This window comes from Salvelinus namaycush, chromosome 2, assembly GCF_016432855.1.
Source record: "Salvelinus namaycush isolate Seneca chromosome 2, SaNama_1.0, whole genome shotgun sequence".
Taxonomy (NCBI): domain Eukaryota; kingdom Metazoa; phylum Chordata; class Actinopteri; order Salmoniformes; family Salmonidae; genus Salvelinus; species Salvelinus namaycush.
In genome coordinates, this window is record NC_052308.1 from 65,481,372 (window position 1) to 65,502,280 (window position 20,909).

Sequence of the window (20,909 nt, forward strand, 5' to 3'; positions counted from 1 at the left end):
GAGTTCTGTTATATATAATAAATACATAGCTAGAAGCTTAGGAGCATTAGTAACAGTGCAGCATTAGGTAAGAGCGGTTAGTTAGTTTAGTTGCTCCCAGTGGTGGATTACGCCTGTAAGGGTGGGTTAGAGATTGTGTTAGTCAGTTAGTTAGTCAGCCTGAGAACTGAAAAGAGGATTTCTGTTGGTTCATGCAGTTTACCTGGAAGAATCTGGAAGGGATCAGGAACTGTTAAGATGAGCACAGGGGCCATGGTGTCCAAGATAGCAAGCCAAGCAAGTGTGTGACATGTTGTTTACGAAGTAGATTCAAGATAATGGACCAAATCCTTAATAGAGAAGCAGGCATTAAGATGTTGGAATGGGAGACCTGTGTGTATGAAGGTTTGAGTTACGTGTGGATCTTAATATAGGATTTGACCCCAATAATTGAATACTAAACCTCCAAGTCATTTAACTAGACACAAAAGAAAGTTGAAGCATTGTCGAAGCTGCGAGTGCATTCATTCACGTGACTTTGTAGTGGTGTTTGTTTAAGGCTCTAGCGTGGGGTATGATCAATAGTTTTGCTTCCGGGTTGGGTGGGGTCAGAGTTAGAAGGGGCATGGTTTAGAAAAGTTAAGGGATACATATGGGATTTTCCTGCATCATTCCCATTCTGTCCATGCCTGTTGGCTCTTACTTTGCCTAGGAAGCCCCCTTTAGAGCTGGAGAAAGTGCTTGGACCAGCGTTTCCTACCACTGAGGGGAGAGACATGGGGTAAGGAGAGACGGATTGAGTAAGGGAGGAGAGAAGGACTGCTATACACACACAAAGTAGCAAGGTACTTTTGAGGAGAAAAATGGGGCAGCAAAGCTACTGTTGTTTTGAGAGTGGTGTAGTCTTTTGTAGTCATATTGTAAATACCTTTTCACGTCATTACTAATATTGGGCTTTGGTTTAATGAATGAATGAATGATTGAATGAATACCAAAAGGCAAATTCATGAAAAATAAATGAATTTCACTTTATTTTACAGTTCACTACCTGGGGATAATAGGCAGAATCTACCGTACACACAAAACCGATTAGTGATGGTGCTGGAGGCAAAATGCAAAACTGGAGAAACAGGGAAAAGTCTCTGCACACTTTCATTCAGATGCAAATTTATTTTAATAGTAGCTGAGCTTTAGGTCAGTCGACCTTCAACAGTCCACTACCTTTTAATGACTTATGTTCCTTTGGATTCATTTCAAACACCATTTAGTTCCAGGTTACCTATTATTTCGACGTCTTTGACGAAACTTCCAGGAAGTATTCATTGTCACCATAAATACGCTCTTAGTAAATACCAGACAGAAAACATGTAACTTTCTGCACTTGACTGTATGCTGCTTTCTTGGCCAGGTCTCCTTCGGAAAAAATATCTCAACGGCCTTCCTGGTTAAATAAAACATACATCAAATAAAATGTGAAACCGGACTGTAAAATAAAGTGTTACCAATGAATAGGTGTATGTGAGGGACAGATCTTACCTGGTGGAGAAGGAGGGGAGCAGGAGGGATGGGTGGTGGCGCCGACAGGTGGTGACGGTGTGGGTGGGAGGGGTCTGGGGTAGGTTGGGGCCAGAGGATGGAGGAGTGACTGTGGGTGATGGACACACTTTACACAACTACACAAAAACACATACACAACAACACACATACCTACTCACAATGGATGAGGAAAATCCCAGAGCCACCCACCACACGACACAGATGGGAGAATGTATGATATACAATGACAGTATGAGTTGGAATGACAAACTGTTCAGTAACATCACACCTACCACACAGGTGAACTTAGGGGGATATGGACCACAGTAGACATGTTATCCAAATAGAAGGTTCCAGTGTCAATGCCTGATCGTTCTCCCTTACCCAATCTGACGGACCTAAAGAGTTCCGTCGGAGGGAGAAGGGAGAATGATCAGATTTCCACACCAGACTAGACGGACCAGAGGAATGAGTGTGTAATGTGTGTGTATGTGTAAGTGTTTTCACTCACAATTGAGACCCTATCAACCGTATCTAATAAATTCAACTAAACACTACCCTGTGGCCTCTTTTCTTACCCATGGTGCCGTGGACTCCGGCAGCCAGGCCACGGGAGAGCTGTAATAGGTCAGGCTCGTCCTCCTCCAGGTCATTGAGGCTGTAGACGTGTTGGAGGTCGATCTCCAGCTCCCGGAAGTCTTTGGTGAGGACCCCCGGGCGAGGGTGCAGGATACCTCCCAGGTTGGGCTTGGCCAGCTGCTGCCAGTGGTGCAGTGTCACTGAGCCTGGGGTGGAGAGGAAGGGCGATATAGTTAACATTGTTGTATGTTGGGAATAACACATTTATTTATTTATGTAATAACCTGTATTTCTCTAATCATGCATATTTTTCATACTGAAAGAAGGAAATAATTGTAAAGAGTGTCTATTTTCAGCTGTAGAGTCTACATTCATAGTTTCACTTGAAATTGAGTCCATCAACCTTAGGCAAGTTACCATAAAACTGACAGTTGAGTTACCGCACACCTAATATCTCAGCTAAGAACCCACACAGTGTCTCCCCGTCCCTCCTCACCTTCCAGGGGCTTGACAATCTGCAGGCGGTCAGGTAGGTAGGAGCGCGAGCCCCCCGATCCGGCCGAGGAGTGCAGCGAGCTGCCATTGGAGTAGTTGGTGCCTGTCGACGCCACCGAGCTGGACACCAGGCTGTCGTTGGGCGTAAGGAACCCGCTGGAGCCCAGCTCGCCCACCTCCTCGCTGCCCCGCTGGCAGGTGGCGGCCAGGGCGCGGAGTTTGCGTTCGCGCTCCACCTCAAAGAAGGGGCGCTCTGAGGCATGGCTCTGCTGGCGGTCAGATAAACAGCGGAGGGCGGCCTCAAGGTCCTGGCCTCCAGGCATGCCCGGCATACCCAGACGCTTAGGGCCACTTACACTGAGATCAGAGAGAAATAAAGGCAGGTTAGTGATATACTGTACACTGTTGATGCACTAACACTAAGAGTAGAGGAGGTAGGATAGATTTTGAATACAAATACACTGTTGTTATTAGTACACATAGACCAGAAAAATAGAAGCTGTATGTTTGAACATGTATGAAGGACAGAAGTCCATTAATATACTATGGAAAAGCATTTCACTGTTAGTCTACACCTGTTGTCTGTGAAGCATGTAACAAATACAAATTCATTTGATTTGAAAAGTAAATACTCTGTGTGTCTGATGTCTGTAGACTCTAACTCTCATAATGTAATTCACACATATATCCATGTACACTACCGGTCAAAAGTTTTAGAACACCTACTGTGGAATCATGTACTAACCAAAAAAGTGCTAAACAAATCAAAATATATTTTAGATTTTTCAAATAGCCACCCATTGCCTTGGTGACAGCTTTGCACGCTCTTGGCATTCTCTCAACCAGCTTCACCTGGAATGCTTTTCTAACAGTCTTGAAGGAGTTCCCACATATGCTGAGCACTTGTTGGTTGCTTTTCCTTCACTCTGCGGTCCAACTCATCCCTAACCATCTCAATATGGTTGAGGTCGAGGGATTGTGGAGGCCAGGTCATCTGATGCAGTACTCCATCACTCTCCTTTTTGGTATAATAGCCCTTAAACAGCCTGGAGGTATGTTGGGTCATTGTCCTGTTGAAAAACAAATGATAGTCCCACTAAGCCCAAACCAGATGGGATGGCGTATCGCTGCAGAATGCTGTGCTTGTCACACCCTGATCTGTTTCACCTGTCTTTGGGCTCGTCTCCACCCCCCTCCAGGTGTCGCCCATCTTCCCCATTATCTCCTGTGTATTTATACCTGTGTTCTCTGTGTCTGTTGCCAGTTCGTTTTGTTTGTGAAACCTACCAGAGTTTGTTTCCCTGCTCCTGCCTGTTTCTTGCTCCTGTTTTCTAGTCCTTCCTGGTTTTGACTATTCTGCCTGCCCTGACCCTGAGACTGCCTGCCGTTCTGGACCCTTTGCACCCTCTCTAGATTATTAACCCCTGCCTGCCTTCCGGTCGTTTGCCTGCCCCTTTCAGAAATAAACTTTTGTTTCTTCGACACTGTCTGCATCTGGGTCATACCTGAAACGTGATAGTGGTAGCCATGCTGGTTAAGTGTGACTTGAAAGCACCCCCACACCATAACACCTCCTCCATGCTTTACAGTGGGAAATACACATGCAGAGATCATCCGTTCACCCACACAGCGTCTCACAAAGACACGGAGGTTGGACCCAAAATTTCCAATTTGGACTCAAGACCAAAGGGCAAATTTCCAACGGTCTAATGTCCATTGCTCGTGTTTCTTGGCCCAAGCAAGTCTCTTCTTCTTATTGGGGTCCTTTAGCAGTGGTTTCTTTGCAGCAATTCGACCATGAAGGCCAGATTCACACAGTCTCCTATGAACAGTTGATGTTGAGATGTGTCTGTTACTTGAACACTGTGAAGCATTTGTTTGGGCTGCAATTTCTGATGCTGGTAACTCTAATGGACTTATCCTCTGCAGCAGAGGTAACTCTGGGTCTTCCATTCCTGTGGCGGTCCTCATGAGAGCCAGTTTCATCATAGCGCTTGATGGTTTTTGCGACTGCACTTGAAGAAACTTTCAAAGTTCTTTAGATTTTCCGGATTGACTGACCTTCATGTCTTAAAGTAATGATGGACTGTCGTGTCTCCTTGCTTAATTAAACTGTTCTTGCCATAATATGGACTTGGTCTTTTATAGGGCTATCTTCTGCATACCCCCCTATATTTTCACAATACAACTGATTGGCTCAAACATATTAAAGGAAAGAAATTCCACAAATTAACTTTTAAGAAGGCACACCTGTTATTTGAAATGCATTCCAGGTGACTACCTCATGAAGCTGGTTGAGAGAATGTCAAGAGTGTGCAAAGCTGTTATCAAGGCAAAGGGTGGCTATTTTAAGAATCTCAAATATAAAATATATTTTGATTTGTTTAACACATTTTCTGGTTACTACATGATTCCATATGTGTTATTTAATAGTTTATGTCTTCACTATTATTCAATGTAGAAAATACAAAAAATAAAGAAAAACCATTGAATGTGTAGGTGTTCTAAAACTTTTGACCGGGAGTGTATATTTACACACTGTTGCCAGTCTCACCTGCTGTCCTCAGTGTGTGCCACCTCTGCCAGCCTCGATACGGCACTAGGTGGTTTGTCCTCCAAGGTGAGGCTGGCGCTGTCTGAGCCGTAGTAGCTGGTACGGGGGGTGGAGGCACGACTGGAGCGCCGCGACACAGGGCTGGAGCCGGGCACCTGGCCGGGGGAGTGGCACCGCGACCGCAGCCTCGACGCTTGGTTCACCACCTTCACCGTCTCAAACACGCGCCACGGGTGATTCCTTTGACAACCATAGATAAACCATATAGATTAGTGGTGGTGACAAAGTGCCTGGAAGTAAGTCTAACATTTCAATGTTTATGTCAGTGTATTTCTGCTTGAATATTCAATCTTCTTTAGTGTAATTCTGGAAACATTTTAAACATTGTATTTGACTTATTCTATATTTTTCATCAACAGATGTGCTTTGTTATGTCATGCTGTCTTTGTTCAATCAAACATACTTGACAACACTTCACCTCTGGCACATAACTGACATACCGGTATTGTCATTCAACTGAGCTTAACAGGTTGGAAAAAGCACATTGTCACCGGTGTTTTATGTTTTCACAGTGACATCATCACTCACTTGTACTCGGAGGGTGCGGGGACGTCCAGGCCCTTGCGGAAGGTGCCCTCTATCTCTGCTGCCAGGGAGTCCATGGGGAACACGGCTGATAGGGAGCTGTAGCGCTGCACCGTGCTGTTGGGCAGGCTCTTGTTGCGCAGGTTCTTAATGTCCTCTCTGGCCTCCCGTAGCATGTCCTCACACTCTGAGTACTTGTCCTGCAGGTAGTTTAGCTGCAGCCAGGGAGTGCCAGAGGTCAGTTAAATACACACTGCTACTGCGGTTATTTACAAGCTTGCCTTGAGGGACAGATCTACGATCAGCTTAGCCTCCTCAAATCATTGCATTAACAATAAGGGGGAAAAGCCAAAAACAGACCTTAGATTAGTGTTAAAGAGCAACTTTATCCTACTAGTTATAGATAGCTCATTGGAGGGTCATGAGTTGTGGATTGTTGGGAGAGTGTGGAGGGCGTGTCTTACCTCTGATTTGAGCTGTGATTGGCTCTCCCGCGAGGCACTCAGGTGCTGGGTCAGCTCTTCGTTGTCAGTGGTGAGCTAGAGGAACAGAGTGGAGAGTTAATACCATGATCGTATCAGTTACACTGTATACCAACTTGATACTGTAGATACCAACTTCAGTGCACATGTAAATATTTAATGGACTCCCTTATAGAAGTGTTCAGTGTGGGTGAGTCTTGAGTCTTTTGTCCTTGTGGAACCTCAAGGCATGAGAGGAGTGCCATGTCAACTCTGTGTGTGTGTGTGTGTGTGTCCGTGCACTGCATGCTTGTGTGTGTCTGGGTATGTATTTAGGTGCGTGTATGTCTTTGCCTTGTAGTGTCCGTGATCACTCACCCTTTTGCAGCGTGCCTGCAGGTCGACTATTTGTGCGAGCAGGGAGCTGATCTCCTCCTGCTGCCTGAGAGTGTCCTCCACCTTACGGGCCAACTCATCAGACAGGTCCACCACCTGCTTATTCACAGAGGCTGGGGGAGGGAGGTAGAACAAAAAGATTGAGGGAGAGAAGGAGAGAACACGATAGAGAGATAAAAAGAGGGAGAGACGGAGAAGGTTAGTATGAATACACAGTACGAACACATACTGTTTTCACTGTATTCACCCACTCACCAATTACCTCAGGAACACAGTAATACCGTATACATTAACAAATATGCATAGCATTACACTGTAGTACATTATAGTATACTTACTGAGTTCCTCCACACACACCATCATCAGCTCCTGCTCTTGTTCCTCATAGTTAGCGGTCTCTGACGTCAGTTCATTGGCCTGTGGAGTAGCAACATCAATTGCATTAGCAAGTTTCCAATCCACTTCAATGACTTCAGGTATTTAGAAGTAGTCAGTGTTCCACACCTCACAGCGTAGTTTGAGGTTCTCCTCCTCCAGACCTTTGAGTTTCTGCTGTATGAAGTCATAATTGACAAAGTTACTGAGGGAGTTGGACGACTCGTTCCTCTTCATTCTGAAATCCAGGAGACAGGGAGAAGGCAGTCAGAATTTAAGTCTTACGTTTACCTGCCAAAGTTGTGTTGATATGCCTGAGGGCATGTACGATGTGTATGTGTACTCTGCAGTGTATGTGTGTGTGTGTGTGTGTGTGTGTGTATACACTCACAGTGCGTGTGAGTCGGAGGCATTCTCGATCTCCTCTGTGCTGGCGTACAAGTGGAGCAGGTCGTCTCTCATGGAGAGCTCATGTCGCAGCTGGGCTATCTGGTGAATGGGAACCAGGAAGCAGGGTCAGAGTACTGAACTAGGATCTATCATGTACAGTGGTCCCCATTCCTAGTCCGGGCGAGAGTTACCGGGTATGCAGGCTTTTGATCCTGCCTAGCATTAATGCAATGATTCAAGTGATACAAGGTCTAAATCAAAGTTGAACTAGCTGCGTTAATGCCGGGCTGGAACTAAAGACTACATACGCTGTATGTATTTTCTCTCGCTAAATGCTATGCTCCAGTACTACTGTATTCTGTCTGAGATAAATCAAAGTAGGGCTACAGTGATGGTTTCATACCTCTTCCTTAGCGATCTCCAGCTGTTCGTCCATTAACTCATTCCGTGCCGTTAGATCCCGATTCTGCTTGAGCAGTGATTGGCCGATCCGGGCCGCCAACTCGAGGTCCCGCTCTTTCTGCAAGACGACAAAACGGTTTGATGTTCTTCATTCTGTGATGCGGTTACAGTCTAGTTTCTAGTAGAAGACTTGTTTATCATTCTAGCAACATGCTTATGGCTGATGACTATCGTGATTTGCTCAAATGTATAATATACTCAGGTACACATTATTCAATTTGATGAAGGGTTCACGTATAAAAACAATCCCGTTATATTTACTTACCTCTTCCAGTAGGTGGGTGACAGCCTCGATGTCATGGTACGTCTTAGTGACCTGGCCCACTCTCTCTGAACACAGCACTGTAGGGGGGAAATGGTGAATGGAGGGAGAAAATAAAAAAAATTAATATATGGTTCACTGAAAAGTAAGAGGCCATTGGACAGTGAATTATTGGGACAGTATAGAGACAGTAACTTTCTGGTTAGAAACTTAATTGGTCACAGGAGCTAAGATAATTTCTGGCGTACACTGACCACGATATCAGGAAGTAAAACGTTGAGAGGTAAAAGCCAACTGCCCAGTGGACTAGATCATTATTGTCCCGCAACTATGTCCTCTCTTATCCCCTCTCTTTCTGTGAACAACAGTTGAAAGGAAACAGACCGGGGCGCTGACCACCACGTAGCCAGTCAGTCAGAGCTGATCCTCTTAGCCTGATCCTCATTACAGTGATAAGACCCATCACTCTCTTTCCCTCTGATATAAATATACCTCAGCACAAGCTGCTGTAGAAAACTGTAATGGGAACAGTTAACTCCCAGTAGGAAGTTAGGCTGGATATCTATGGCCGTGATTATAGTGAGGTCTGGTTATAGACAGGTCAGTTCGTTTACTGGTTTGTGAATGGACACCGCGACCCTGTTTAGGACTGATGGGCGGGTGAATAGTGGTCATCCTGTTTGGAAGCTGAGTCATCATGGAGTTACAGTTGATGCTTCGTTCGTCATAGTAATCATTCTGGTGACCTAAAGAAGTGGGACCCATGGTTTCTGTGCAAGGCCTCATCTCCATATAATCCAAAAATATGTTTCTATCCCGATCAATCAGCCGGGACTTTCAAGTTTACATTTATTTTCATCAGCATACATCCTGCAGATGTAGTCTTATGCAGGTGCATGCAGTCAGATGCCCCTATGTTCAAATCAGCCATTCAAAATCTCCCTTTGATCAAAAGCCTGGCTGGCACCAAGGAGATGAGGTACTCATCAGTACTGTACAGTAGATTCAAATGATTAAAGTGAGGGGCAGCATTTGGCTGAAAATGGGGTGACTAACAGCATCCATGAGCCAATTATTTAATGGAATGAAATGGTCCTGGGCCGGATCTACTGTATGCCTACAGTCATTAATCCTTTGAACCCTTTAAGAAAATAGTGTGTGTCCTTGTTTAGAGGTGATGGGGGTCTGCAGCGTGGGAAAAAAAGAGATCTAGGGAGAGCAATTGAGAAGGAGAGAAACAGAGAATGAAATGAAAGGAGAAAGAGAGAAAGAAAGAGTGAGAGAGAAAGAGAAATAACATCTTGTTCTAGGACACTGAGATCAGTCCACAGAAGCGGGTGGTGGTTGAGTTGGATCCAACGGCTTCCCGCAGCACTGGGCACGGGCACTAGCAGACTGCAGCTACAATGCCAACCTAACCCCTGCAACAGACAGAACTGCTACTTATGCACCAAAATAAGTGTCAATACATTGCAGTTCTTTTGTTTATCGCTGAGTCTACACTATACTTTCCTACGGTACAGTATATCATAAAGACAAACCCTAATTGTGTTCTTTATTAAGATGAACATTCTGTAAAATACCCTGGAATAGCCTAATCTGGACAATCAGTTCGATCAGGTAGCCGACCATTTTCAATGGTAGAGCAGAGCAAGGGTGTCCAGTTTTCAATAATAAGATTACATAGCCACATGGATAACTGACCCTAAGTAAGTATAGCTTACAAAAACACTGCTGTCCTGACTGGGATAGGCTAACTGCTAATGTTCCCATCTGGAACTACAATTAAAATAGCTTCCTCCATAGAACAAAAGGCACATTTTCTAATATGGCTAGGCCTACTTCAATTAAAGTAACTTCCTAGAACAAAGACTAATTATAAAAATCGGGTCACTACAATTGAAATAGCTCTATCCATGTAACAATTCCTAATTGTACTACTATCAGAATAGATTAATCCATAGAACTGAAAATCCAGAGGTTATATGGTAATTTACTGGGAGTACATACTTATGCTAACGCTAAATCCCCATTTAGCTTCCCCAATAGCTTCTCAATCTTTACCAGCTTATAGACTGGACTACTTTCCAGACAAGAAAAGGCTATTTAATACAGACACACTGCAGACAGAACATTGTGTTGGACTATCAAGAAGAACCAATGCTGAATTTGTATCTAGATGTCAACTTATTTTCTTAATTTATTTTCACAGTGCCAAGCTTTATTGATTTCTTTGGAAAGAAAATGTTTCAAGAATGATGACATCTGAGAGGACTATCCCTTTAAAAGCTATGCCACAGTACAGTAGTTGACTATCTGTTTGCAATACATACTGTACTATATTACCATCTAAGACAGGGGTGTCAAAGTCAAATGGACGGAGGGCCAAATAAAAAATTTAGCTACAAGCCGAGGGCCGGACTGTTCGAATGTTCATTGAAACATTTTTAAATGACGCATATAGTCTAGTGAACCTAATTGAACCTACTGAAAACCTAACAAATATATTCCAATATGATCAGATAAATAAAGCAATATTTTCTTATGGCTCTGTCAGTAATCTTTAATTTTCAACAGACACAAAAGACAAATTTCCTTTATATAAAAATCCCCATAACATGAACATTAAATGAAAGAAACCGGTATTCAAGGCACCATCAGTAGCCTATATTTTCTATTTTAGCAAAAGTGGGCTAAATTTACTTCAAAGAAAAAAACAATAATAGCAATTTTCTATCATCCACTCAACTGAAATATTTTTAAAATATAATTGGATTGAAATACAATAAAATAAAGTGCAAAAATCTATTAATCAAAAACAACACTTTGTTTAAGGAGAAGTAACATGCAGTGAAAACAAATATTAAACTTGAACTTTTAAACTTGAACTGAGTAAAAACTCTAAATATGTGATTGCACAGTAATGTTCACTTGTTTGAGGTTGAGGGTGATACTTGGTGGTGTCCCATCTTTTCCACAAGTTCATCAATGTTCGGGGTAAGGCTCTGAGCTGAGGAAATCCTCAGAATTGAGTGGAGGTGTTCAGCAGTAAGTCGACTTCTGTGTGATGTTTTGTTCAGGTTCATCAAAGAAAACAGTTGTTCACACAGGTATGTGCTGCCAAACATAGACAACGTTTGAGCAGCCTGGATGCGCAGCTGGGGCATTGTGTCGGGGAGGAAACGGGCGAACTCCGCAGCACCCACTGCCGCATATTTTGCCCTCAGTGCATCATTGCATTGGAGGTCAATCAACTCCATTTGGAGGTTTGGTGGTGAGCTTTCCACGTCAACAGCAAATGGGTTACCGAGCAGTTCCAACCTGCTTTTTTGTGCTTCAAAGTCAGCAAATCGGCGTCGAAAGTCAGCGGCAAGCATACCTATTTTATCAGCCAACTGTGCGCTCGGGAACGCACTGGTAGAGAGCTTCTCTTTCATGGTCTGGCAGCTGGGAAAGTGGCTCAAATTTTCTTTCCGCATCTGCGTCTCCCACAGAGTCAGTTTGGTTTTAAATGCCTTCACTGTACTGTACATATCAGAGATGACATGATCCCGACCCTGCAGCTGCAAGTTCATTGCATTCAGATGACTCGTAATGTCACACAGAAAAGCCATTTCACACAGAAACATTTCGTCTCGGAGTTGTGTTGTGTCTTTCCCTTTGCTGTCCAAGAACAGACAAATCTCCTCACGAAGCTCGAAACATCTTTGAAGCACCTTTCCCTGGCTTAGCCATCGCACCTCTGTGTGATAAGGCAAATCACCATGCTCCGTTTCTAACTCCGTCAGAAATGCCTTGAACTGGCGGTGATTCAAACCTTTGGCTCTGATAAAGTTAACTGTGCGCGTGATGATGCTCATTACATGCTCCATTTTCAAGGCTTTACCGCACAACGCTTCCTGGTGTATGATACAATGATAAGCTGTCAGCTCACCTGTCGCGTTTTCCTCTTGCATCTTTTCCCGTATCTTCGCCACCAGTCCGCTCCTGTGTCCACACATCGCAGGTGCTCCGTCGGTTGTCAAACCCACGAGTTTTTCCCAAGGCAGCTCCATCTCATTTACACATCGTGACACCTCTTCATACAAATCATGCCCCGTAGTTGTGCCATGCATAGGACGTAAAGCCAAAAACTCCTCTGTCACGCTTAGGCTGGAGTCCACTCCGCGGATGAAAATTGACAACTGGGCAATGTCAGAAATGTCGGTGCTCTCATCCACAGCCAAGGAATATGCAATGAAATCTTTTCCCTTTTTCACAAGCTGCTCTTTTAGATTGATGGACAACTGGTCTACTCTCTCGGCAATGGTGTTTCTGCTCAGACTCACATTTAAAAAGAGTTGCCTTTTTTCTGGGCAAACTTCGTCACAAACTTTAATCATGCAGTTTTTGATGAAATCCCCCTCCGTAAATGGCCGGGCTGATTTAGCGATCTCTTCTGCCAAAATAAAACTGGCCTTGACAGCAGCCTGGCCTTGTGATTTGGCTTTTTTGAACAGAGCCTGTCGAGATTTGAGGCCTCGTTTTAATTCCTCTGCCTTTTGTAGCCTTTGTTCCATGTCCATATTCTTGTTTTTGTCCGCGTGTTTCGTTTCATAATGTCGTCTCAGATTATACTCTTTCAGTACCGCCACACTTTCTCCACACAGAAGACACACAGGTTTTCCAGCTACCTCCGTGAACATATACTCCGACTCCCACCTTGTTTGAAACCCCCGGTTCTCAGTGTCCACCTTCCGTTTTGCCATTTTTGATGGGTATCTGAAAGTTAATTTTACTGTGATGCTGACGACTGCTGTGCCAATAAATATTGAAATGAAGCAGCCTACTGCTCGGTGCGTCACCGTTGCATTGTGGGAAATGTAGTATTGGTGCGTGTAAAAGATCTGCGGGCTGCCGGCTTGCTGCGGTCTGCGGGCCGGTTCTAATAATAAATCAAGATCATCCCAGGGGCCGTAAAAAACCTTCTCGCGGGCCGGATGTGGCCCGCGGGCCTTGACTCTGACATATGTGGTCTAAGACCACACTACCCTAGCTCACTGTACCCTAACCGAGACGGTTCAGAGTGGATCCTGTACAGTACATAGGAGCCTACAGGATCAACAGGGATCCATAGGGATCAAACCCACAAGCTCAACTCTGTCCTCTGTCAGTCTGATTCTCGCATCCCTACAGACGTTATCATAAGCCTTTCTCCCAATCTTCTTGGAACGTCCATTCTGAGGTATTAGGCTACTAATACAGGGCAGGCCATTGTATGGGCCTGGGACAGATTGCAGAAACTTGCACGTGACGTCACAATACCTACGTCTTCCTGCCCTGATCCGTTTAGCTGTGTGGTGCAGGGGTCAGGGAGAAAGAGACAGCCAGTACAACAATGTCCTGCCTAGTGGGTCATTGAGGCCTGCTATGAGTGCTTTAAGGCAGTATAGCAGTAAAGAGCCAGTGAATCTCAATATTGAACTTGGGTCTATAAACATTAAAACCCAATTGACTATTTGGTCTGAAATATTAGACCTCAACATAATCTATTAAATATATTAGGCCTCATCAAATATATCCTGCCTCTAGCTATACATAATTTATGATTACATCATTAGCCTAGTTAATGCCACGTAATACTAAATGACGACAAGGGAGATAAGAAATCATAATTTGTGGCAGAAACTGCACCCAGGTTAAAGTTTCTGCCTGTCTGTGGTGTAGGCAGCCCTGAGGACATCATCATTAAATCATCCAATCCCTTGAGTAGCAGTGCCTACAGATTACAGCTGTACTGTATTTGTGTAATGGAATATTATAATTCATCCACTTTTATTTAGCCATTGTGTAACAGTCATGTAAAGCCAGAGATTATCTAGAAAAGTCTTCGTTTTCTGGGTCTGTGCCAGCATCTATGCCAGTGTCGCAGTGCACTGACAGAAAAGGTGCCAGCCAGCCAGCCAGCACGCTGTCCGTTCAGACAAAGGACCAAATAGAGGCTGAAAAGAAAGACATTCTCTAGCTGAAATAGGCCACTTCTTAGCAACTATATATCTGTGTGTCAAACCAGGGTGCCCCTTTAATCTGCAAGTCAAACCCTTGATAGTGTACAGTCATTTCTGATCTATATTGCAAAGAATCGATCTAGAATATTCTGAGGTAGAATAAATAATCTGCCGTATTCTTATTTCATATACTCAGTATTATACTGTAGTAGTATCATTCTAGATTTTTTCTATTGTATTATTGACTGTGTGTTTGTATATTCCATGTGTAACTCTGTGTTGTTGTTTGTGTCGCACTGCTTTGCTTTATCTTGGCCAGGTCGCAGTTGTAAATGAGAACTTGTTCTCAACTAGCCTACCTGGTTAAATAAAGGTTAAATAAAAAAATTATACACTCGGTGGCCAGTTTATTTGGTACACCCATCTAGTACCGAGTTGTACCCCCCTTTGCCTCCAGAACAGCCTGAATTATTCGGGGCATAGACATGTTGCTCAGTTGGTATCAAGGGACCTAACGTGTGCCAGGAAAACATTCCCCACACCATTACACCACCAGCCTGTACCGTTGACACCAGGCAGGATGAGGTCATGGACTCATGCTGCTTACGCCAAATCCTGACTCAGCATGACGCAACAGGAACCGGGATTCGTCAGAACAGGCAACGTTTTTCCACTCGTCAACTGTCCAGTGTTGGTGATCACGTGCCCACTGGAGCCGCTTCTTCTTGTTTTTACCTGATAGGAGTGGAACCCGATGTGGTCGTCTGCTGCAATAGCCCATCCCCGACAAGGACCGACGAGTTGTGTGTTCCAAGCTACTGGAACCGGTGCGCCTGGCACCGACGATCAGGTCACTCGTTTTGCCCATTCTAACATTCAATCGAACAGAAACTGAATATCTCGATGCCTGCTTTATATAGCAAGCCACGGCCACGTGACTCACTGTCCGTAGGAGAACCATTTGTGATTTTCGTACCAAATAAACTGGCCACTGAGTGTATAATATACTGTAACCCAGCATATGGAGTATTGCTAGAGGCACTGAGTGAAGACAATTAACTAAGGTGTGAATCTAGGGCATCATCATGATACCTGCCACATTGAAGGACCATAACAGAATAGCATGGTTGGGACCAGCTTGTCATTTCATCAATTTAGGGCATGAATTGAAAATTCTATTAAATGCCCACTGAAACAATTATGGACAATTACCCAATTCAAACATGAGGGGTTGATTCAATTAATTAATTCAATGGAGTTAAGATATGATAGATCCCATCTTTACAAAACAGTGTTCTCCTCAGGGCAATTGGACAGTACTAGAACACACCCCCTGGGCAAAAACTGGTTGAATCAATCTTTGTTTCCTGTCATTTCAACCCCAAAAAAATCAATATGATGACATCAACGTGGAAAACTAATTGGATTTGCCAAAAGTCCTCAATCGTAAGGGCATTTAGACACCCAACTTTTAACATAAATCCAATAAAATATATATTTACATAACATCTTTTTTATTTCACGTTGAATACACGTTAGTTGACAACCTAACCAAACTGACGTCTGTGCCCAGTGGGTAGCCAGTACTTCCATGTGTTTGACCTTCATATTGAGTCCTAAAAGTCCACAAACCTTTTCCAGCCAGTCTGTCTACTGCAGCCCAAAGTCAATGACACTCAAAGGCACAGAGACAATACACCACAGAAAACACACAAACTGCTGCTAAGAACACACACTGTGGCACAGTGACCTTCACACTCTATGGGGAGAACTGCAAGCTCAGTATACCTGGCAGCCCGTGTTCACTGAAGGTAAGTTATACATTTGGCATATGTGACTTCAATAACTGAAAAGTAGAGACAAAGATTAGGCTTCAGATATTCATATACACACATGCAGCCCGTCAATAACCTAACCATGTGTTACTGCATGTGAATGAAATCACAGCAACACTGCCAACGAGAGAGATTTATGGCTGCAGAATCACCCTGGTCGCCTGCAACTCCCTCCTTTCCCCTCTCTCAACCTCCTCCATTGCTCCCTCGGTCCTCTCTCAATCCCTCTCTTTTCTCTGTCCGTCTCTCATCCTCCCTTTACCCCCTCACCTTGTATCAGTTCCCTGCACAGAATCTCCTTATTGTGTGGCTTTCCTCCTTCCTCCACCTCCTCTTCTTCCTCCTCCTGGCTCCCGTGGCCGCTCTCCTTCTCTTCCTCCTCCTCCTCGGAAGCAGAGGAACTCCACACCTCCATGGTGACCGGACAGAAGCTCTCTTCCATCCCTCCTTCTGTTATATTGCTCTTTTTATTCTTGTTCTTCTGTTCCCTGTTTCAGCTCTATGCCCATTCCAATAAGGCGATGCTCCGTTGCGCGTTGAAAACAGTATCCTCCTCTGTGTGTCCCTGTGACTGTGTGGGTATGTGTTACGTGTGTGAGAGGAGACTGAGCTGTCCTTAGTGTTAATATGTAATCCCTCTGACTGGGAGGTCCATCTGTCGTCACCCTCCTGCTTATATCGACCTGGCCACACTGGACTGTGGGACAGCGCAGAAAGAGAAGGAGCGGTGTCGGAGGTAGCTTGAGACCAGAACGACGCATAAAAGCTATAATAGATCATACCCAACTTTGCCTAAGAACTATACATATAGAAATGCAAGTCTTTAATATAAAACACAATACAAATTATAATCTGGTTTAGCGAGAGAATGCGCTTAGTCCCTGCATCCCCGTGAGGCAGAGTGAGATGGTATGCTCCAACCAAGGCCATGACTGTTGTCTTCCTGCACACATAATATTGGTGTAGACTGAACCACACCCACTTCTAGAGGGAGAGGGATGCAACATTGATACTGTACACACGGACTGGGATTGTAAATCGACTGTTGATGTTTGTGTAGACTGTTGCTGTTTGTGTGGAGAGAGGATAGGTGTCTGAGAGGGAAAGTGATATATGAATTGACGTCAAGCTGGGTTTTCAGCAGGGCCTCTCAATTTACTGAGCTCTTAGTATGTTAGCACACACCTCACATGCACAGTAAAATAATGCAAACACAATAGTGAATGTATAAACTGGAGAGATGCCCATTGTTTTCATGTTTTGCAAATAATGGTCTGTATTGACAGAGTTAAAATAAAGTAATCCCAAAGTACTAAAGCTGCTTATTTCACATCAACTGATACGTGGCAAAACAATATATCAGATATGCTTTACTGACATATAACAACTTTGTATAAGAAAAAACACATCCCTGAAGTCTAGCCTTCATCCCCACCAACCATCATCATCACTTCATCCACCCAGTGCCATCCCTGTTGCTACCCTGGCACTCAAGTGTCCTCTCCCAATCAAATATTAACCTCCCCTTCATAAATGTTTCACCCACAGACGGTTTCTTTCAGGTCGAGTACGGCACGCAAGGGGCGGCTCGGACACAACTTTCACCGTCTCCCCCTTCTCTTTTCCTTTCGCTCTTTACACCCCCCTATCCCGTTTCACCCCCCTATCCACATCGCTTTCCTACCAGGGTTGTGTACACAGCACCCCAACACAACGCATTAGCCAGCCAAGACAAAATGGAGGCTGCCAGCTCCCTAAAAATACCAGCCCATCCAATACAAGGGGACTTCCTTACCCTTCCAAACCTAATTGATTAATTCAGTTAACAGAAACAGGTCGCTGCTACAATAGGATTTGTTGAGTCACGGTATTAAAAAGACAATGGAAAATTAGATTAAGCTAGGGCCAAGATGGCTAAAGAAGGCTACAGTACAGAATATACGGTTTCAGGCCCTTTGTCTCCAATAAAAAGTGCACCAAACCAAAGTTCATTAAAACCTGTGTAGTAGTAAAGTTTGGTAACATTTCCCACACATTATCTATGACAAACCTGACATTTTTGCAAAGGCATGAAATAACACATACCATAAGCACTAAGCAGTCATAATTAGCTGACTGATTTGACACAGTCATGACTATGCCAACCTAGCCATTGTTTTGTTTTTGTATTGTTTTTTTATTGAATATTTTTAAAAACATACAATATACTTGCAGTGAAGCCGCTCAACAACTACATCGCATTAGTCATCTAACAGACTCCCATCCAGAGCGACACACAGAAGCATCCAGGGTCAACGCCCTGCTCAAGGGCACGTCGACAGAACTCCCACAAGGTCAAAAACGCGGACCTGAACCAGCGATCCATCAGACACCGGCCCAAGCTCCTAACCGCCAGGCCAACAGCCCTCCAAGATCCCCCCCCCCCCACACAGTTCCCCAAGAACTGCCCCTCAACCATCCGGGACCCCCCACACAGTTCCACACCCCAGCCTAGCCATTGTTAGCGTGCATAAAATAGCACTGCAAGCAACCTGACAATGTTATATTGACATAAAATGATGTCAGTTATCATGACTTATGTAATATCATACTAATAACAGTGGAAGGATCAAGTAAAGTGTTACCAAGAGATGCTACACTAATTCAAGGACAAATCCATTCTGCCTCTACAGATATGGACAAAAACATAAGTTCCTAGTCAATATTGACACAAGAAACCACTTTGCACTGATATCACTTCCTTGCAATCAACCAATGGAACGCAGTTCACAGTTCAATATTTGACTAAGATGAAAGAACACACCCTTAGAGGTCAATGGCCAAATAGTTTTATGGGCGCCTACGGTTTCCCTGGAAACACAGTCAGAGCAAAACAACACCATAAGCTCCATATCACTGATCAGATAAAGAGACTGAACCAGTGTAAAGTACACTATGAAGTGGTCACATAGCAAGCATTGATCAACAACGACATATGAAGAGTGGAATCAGTCACGTTCTGCTCTTTGAAATGGTCAGCCGTCCAGCGCAACGGCAAAACACAAAGGTTGCATCTGAAATGCCACCCTACTCCCTGTCTAGTGCCCTACTTCTGAACAGAGCCCGGGTCAAAAGTAGTGCACTACATAGGGAATAGGATGCCATTTCAGACGCACCCAGAGATAGGGGTAAGCTCCCTTTCAGGTGTGTCTATTTACTTACATGGGCATCCACCCATATCCCTGCCAGTTCTGTTAAGACTGTAAGCTGAACTGGTATTTCAAGCAACAGAGCCAGACACAAAGGCCTACTTATTAATACGTCTGTAACTGGAAGGAAGTTGAATCTTTTAAAAAGGGTTCCAGAGAAGGAGAGAGTCTTTGAGATGGAAAAAAAAGAAGCCAGGAGACAGAAGGTGCATGAAAGAACCCGGAAATAACAGAGAAAAGGGAGTAGAGAAACATACTGAATTGTTATAAAGGAGTGAATGGGTCAAGCCACAGATGGAACAGAGAGCAAAAACAGGAGGGAGGGACAGATTTAGATCAGAACAGGTGTGCACCAAGGTAGATTTCCAGAAGAGGGACACCCAAATAAGAGCTGTACAGAAGTTTAGGGCACGTGCCGCGAAGCTAATGTCAACACGGGACCAGGTATAAAGCACAGCTGTGTGTCGGCTGACTGGTTGTGTACCTGTCTGTCCTGTGCTCTGCAAAGAAGACAGAGTGAAAGGAGGGTACAGCCTATCCTGCCTTATGAAGGAGTAAGCCATACAATCCTATGGGACATTGCAAATCTGGCACTGACTGTACCCCCAGCCCAAAGCAGCTTGAATGAAAGGAGAGTACAGCCTATGCTGCCTTATGGGGGATTATTCTCACTATCTTAAATGGAATCTGGCAACCCTAGTATCCCTGGCACTGTACCGCCAGTTACGATTGGCTTGAGTAAAGGAGAGTACAGTCTATCCTGTCTTACATGCAATCCTATGGGAACCAACATGGCAATGTACCCCTAGTCACAATCGGCTTGAGTGTAGGGTCGGGACAATACCAGTCTTGCGATACTCGTTAGTATCTTGGCAAGGAAACAAAACACAAAGCGGGTTTAACTTCTTTAGGGAAACAGTCCTAATGTTGGAAACAAACATTATTATGTTGTCATCCAGTCACATCTATTCAAGCTACAGCACAATATTTTACATACAGCTGTTTTTCTACTTTAGTGAAAGGACGGTATAGTCGTCCAGTATAGTCGCATCAGATACATATATCCCGCATCAGATACAAGAAAATGCCATCTTTGATGATATTATACTGCCAGAAAAGACAGGCATATCGTCTGTTTAGCCGGCGCCCACTTGTTTTGTTTTTCGAATACATGGCAACGTATATTTTCATTTATTCAACCTTTAAAATCACCAGGCTGTCCCATTGAGGTAAAAAAAAAAAAACAGGGGAAACCTGGCCAAAATGTTCAACCAATCTTAAACGTCCGTCTATATTTGAGACCATCGACTTGCTTTCACATTAATTAACCTCTTCAGGATGTCTCTCTAAAAATTACACCAAAGGCCACAAATACACACTGTTTACACGGCAAACCCAATCTCTGAGCTTTCAACCTGTCACCTTTCCAACACCTCTCTGGTCTAGACTATGCTCACAAACAGATCTTTAAAATATACACTACTGATGGGTTGCTAAGACGACCAAGTCCTACACAGTGACGAGAGTACGGTCAGTGTCGCCGTGATGTCGGAAGAGCAGTCAGTGCTCGGGACCAAGCCCTTTGTAAAGGCCACTGTTAAAGTCAGTCCTGGACTGGAGGTGCAGAAGGAAACTGATTATAGCTAAGAGGCTAATCAGTTTAGTGGCATTTGGCATCTGTGGCCCCAAGCATCAGGGGAAGGGATGTGGCTAGAGGATTAGACACCTCCCCTAAAGTCACCAGAGGGAGGGGGGAGGAGCAGAGGGAGGGGGAATGATCTTCTGTTAGCTCCTCTACTAAACAGACCATACATACGTGTAGTAC

At 44.2% G+C, this 20,909-nt stretch overlaps 1 protein-coding gene across 8 annotated transcripts in view; it reads right to left on the reverse strand.

The window, feature by feature from the left end:
* Positions 1 to 20,909, reverse strand: part of LOC120066212 (trafficking kinesin-binding protein 1-like) — a 41,986-nt gene that overhangs the window by 1,781 nt on the left and 19,296 nt on the right. For 2 of the 8 annotated variants that reach the window (XM_039017419.1, XM_039017428.1), the window contains exons 5-16: positions 8,078 to 8,154; positions 7,754 to 7,870; positions 7,352 to 7,449; positions 7,090 to 7,198; positions 6,924 to 7,002; positions 6,568 to 6,698; positions 6,193 to 6,267; positions 5,732 to 5,943; positions 5,144 to 5,383; positions 2,591 to 2,946; positions 2,094 to 2,300; positions 1,516 to 1,624 (exon numbers count right to left, since the gene is read on the reverse strand). In XM_039017419.1, the coding sequence (XP_038873347.1) occupies positions 1,516 to 1,624; positions 2,094 to 2,300; positions 2,591 to 2,946; positions 5,144 to 5,383; positions 5,732 to 5,943; positions 6,193 to 6,267; positions 6,568 to 6,698; positions 6,924 to 7,002; positions 7,090 to 7,198; positions 7,352 to 7,449; positions 7,754 to 7,870; positions 8,078 to 8,154 (1,810 nt within the window). Of the gene's footprint in view, positions 1 to 202; positions 1,421 to 1,515; positions 1,625 to 1,808; positions 1,914 to 2,093; positions 2,301 to 2,590; positions 2,947 to 5,143; positions 5,384 to 5,731; positions 5,944 to 6,192; positions 6,268 to 6,567; positions 6,699 to 6,923; positions 7,003 to 7,089; positions 7,199 to 7,351; positions 7,450 to 7,753; positions 7,871 to 8,077; positions 8,155 to 16,166; positions 16,530 to 20,909 lie in introns of those variants that run through there. The other 6 variants (XM_039017436.1, XM_039017453.1, XM_039017472.1 and 3 more) reach the window with 6 other exon arrangements.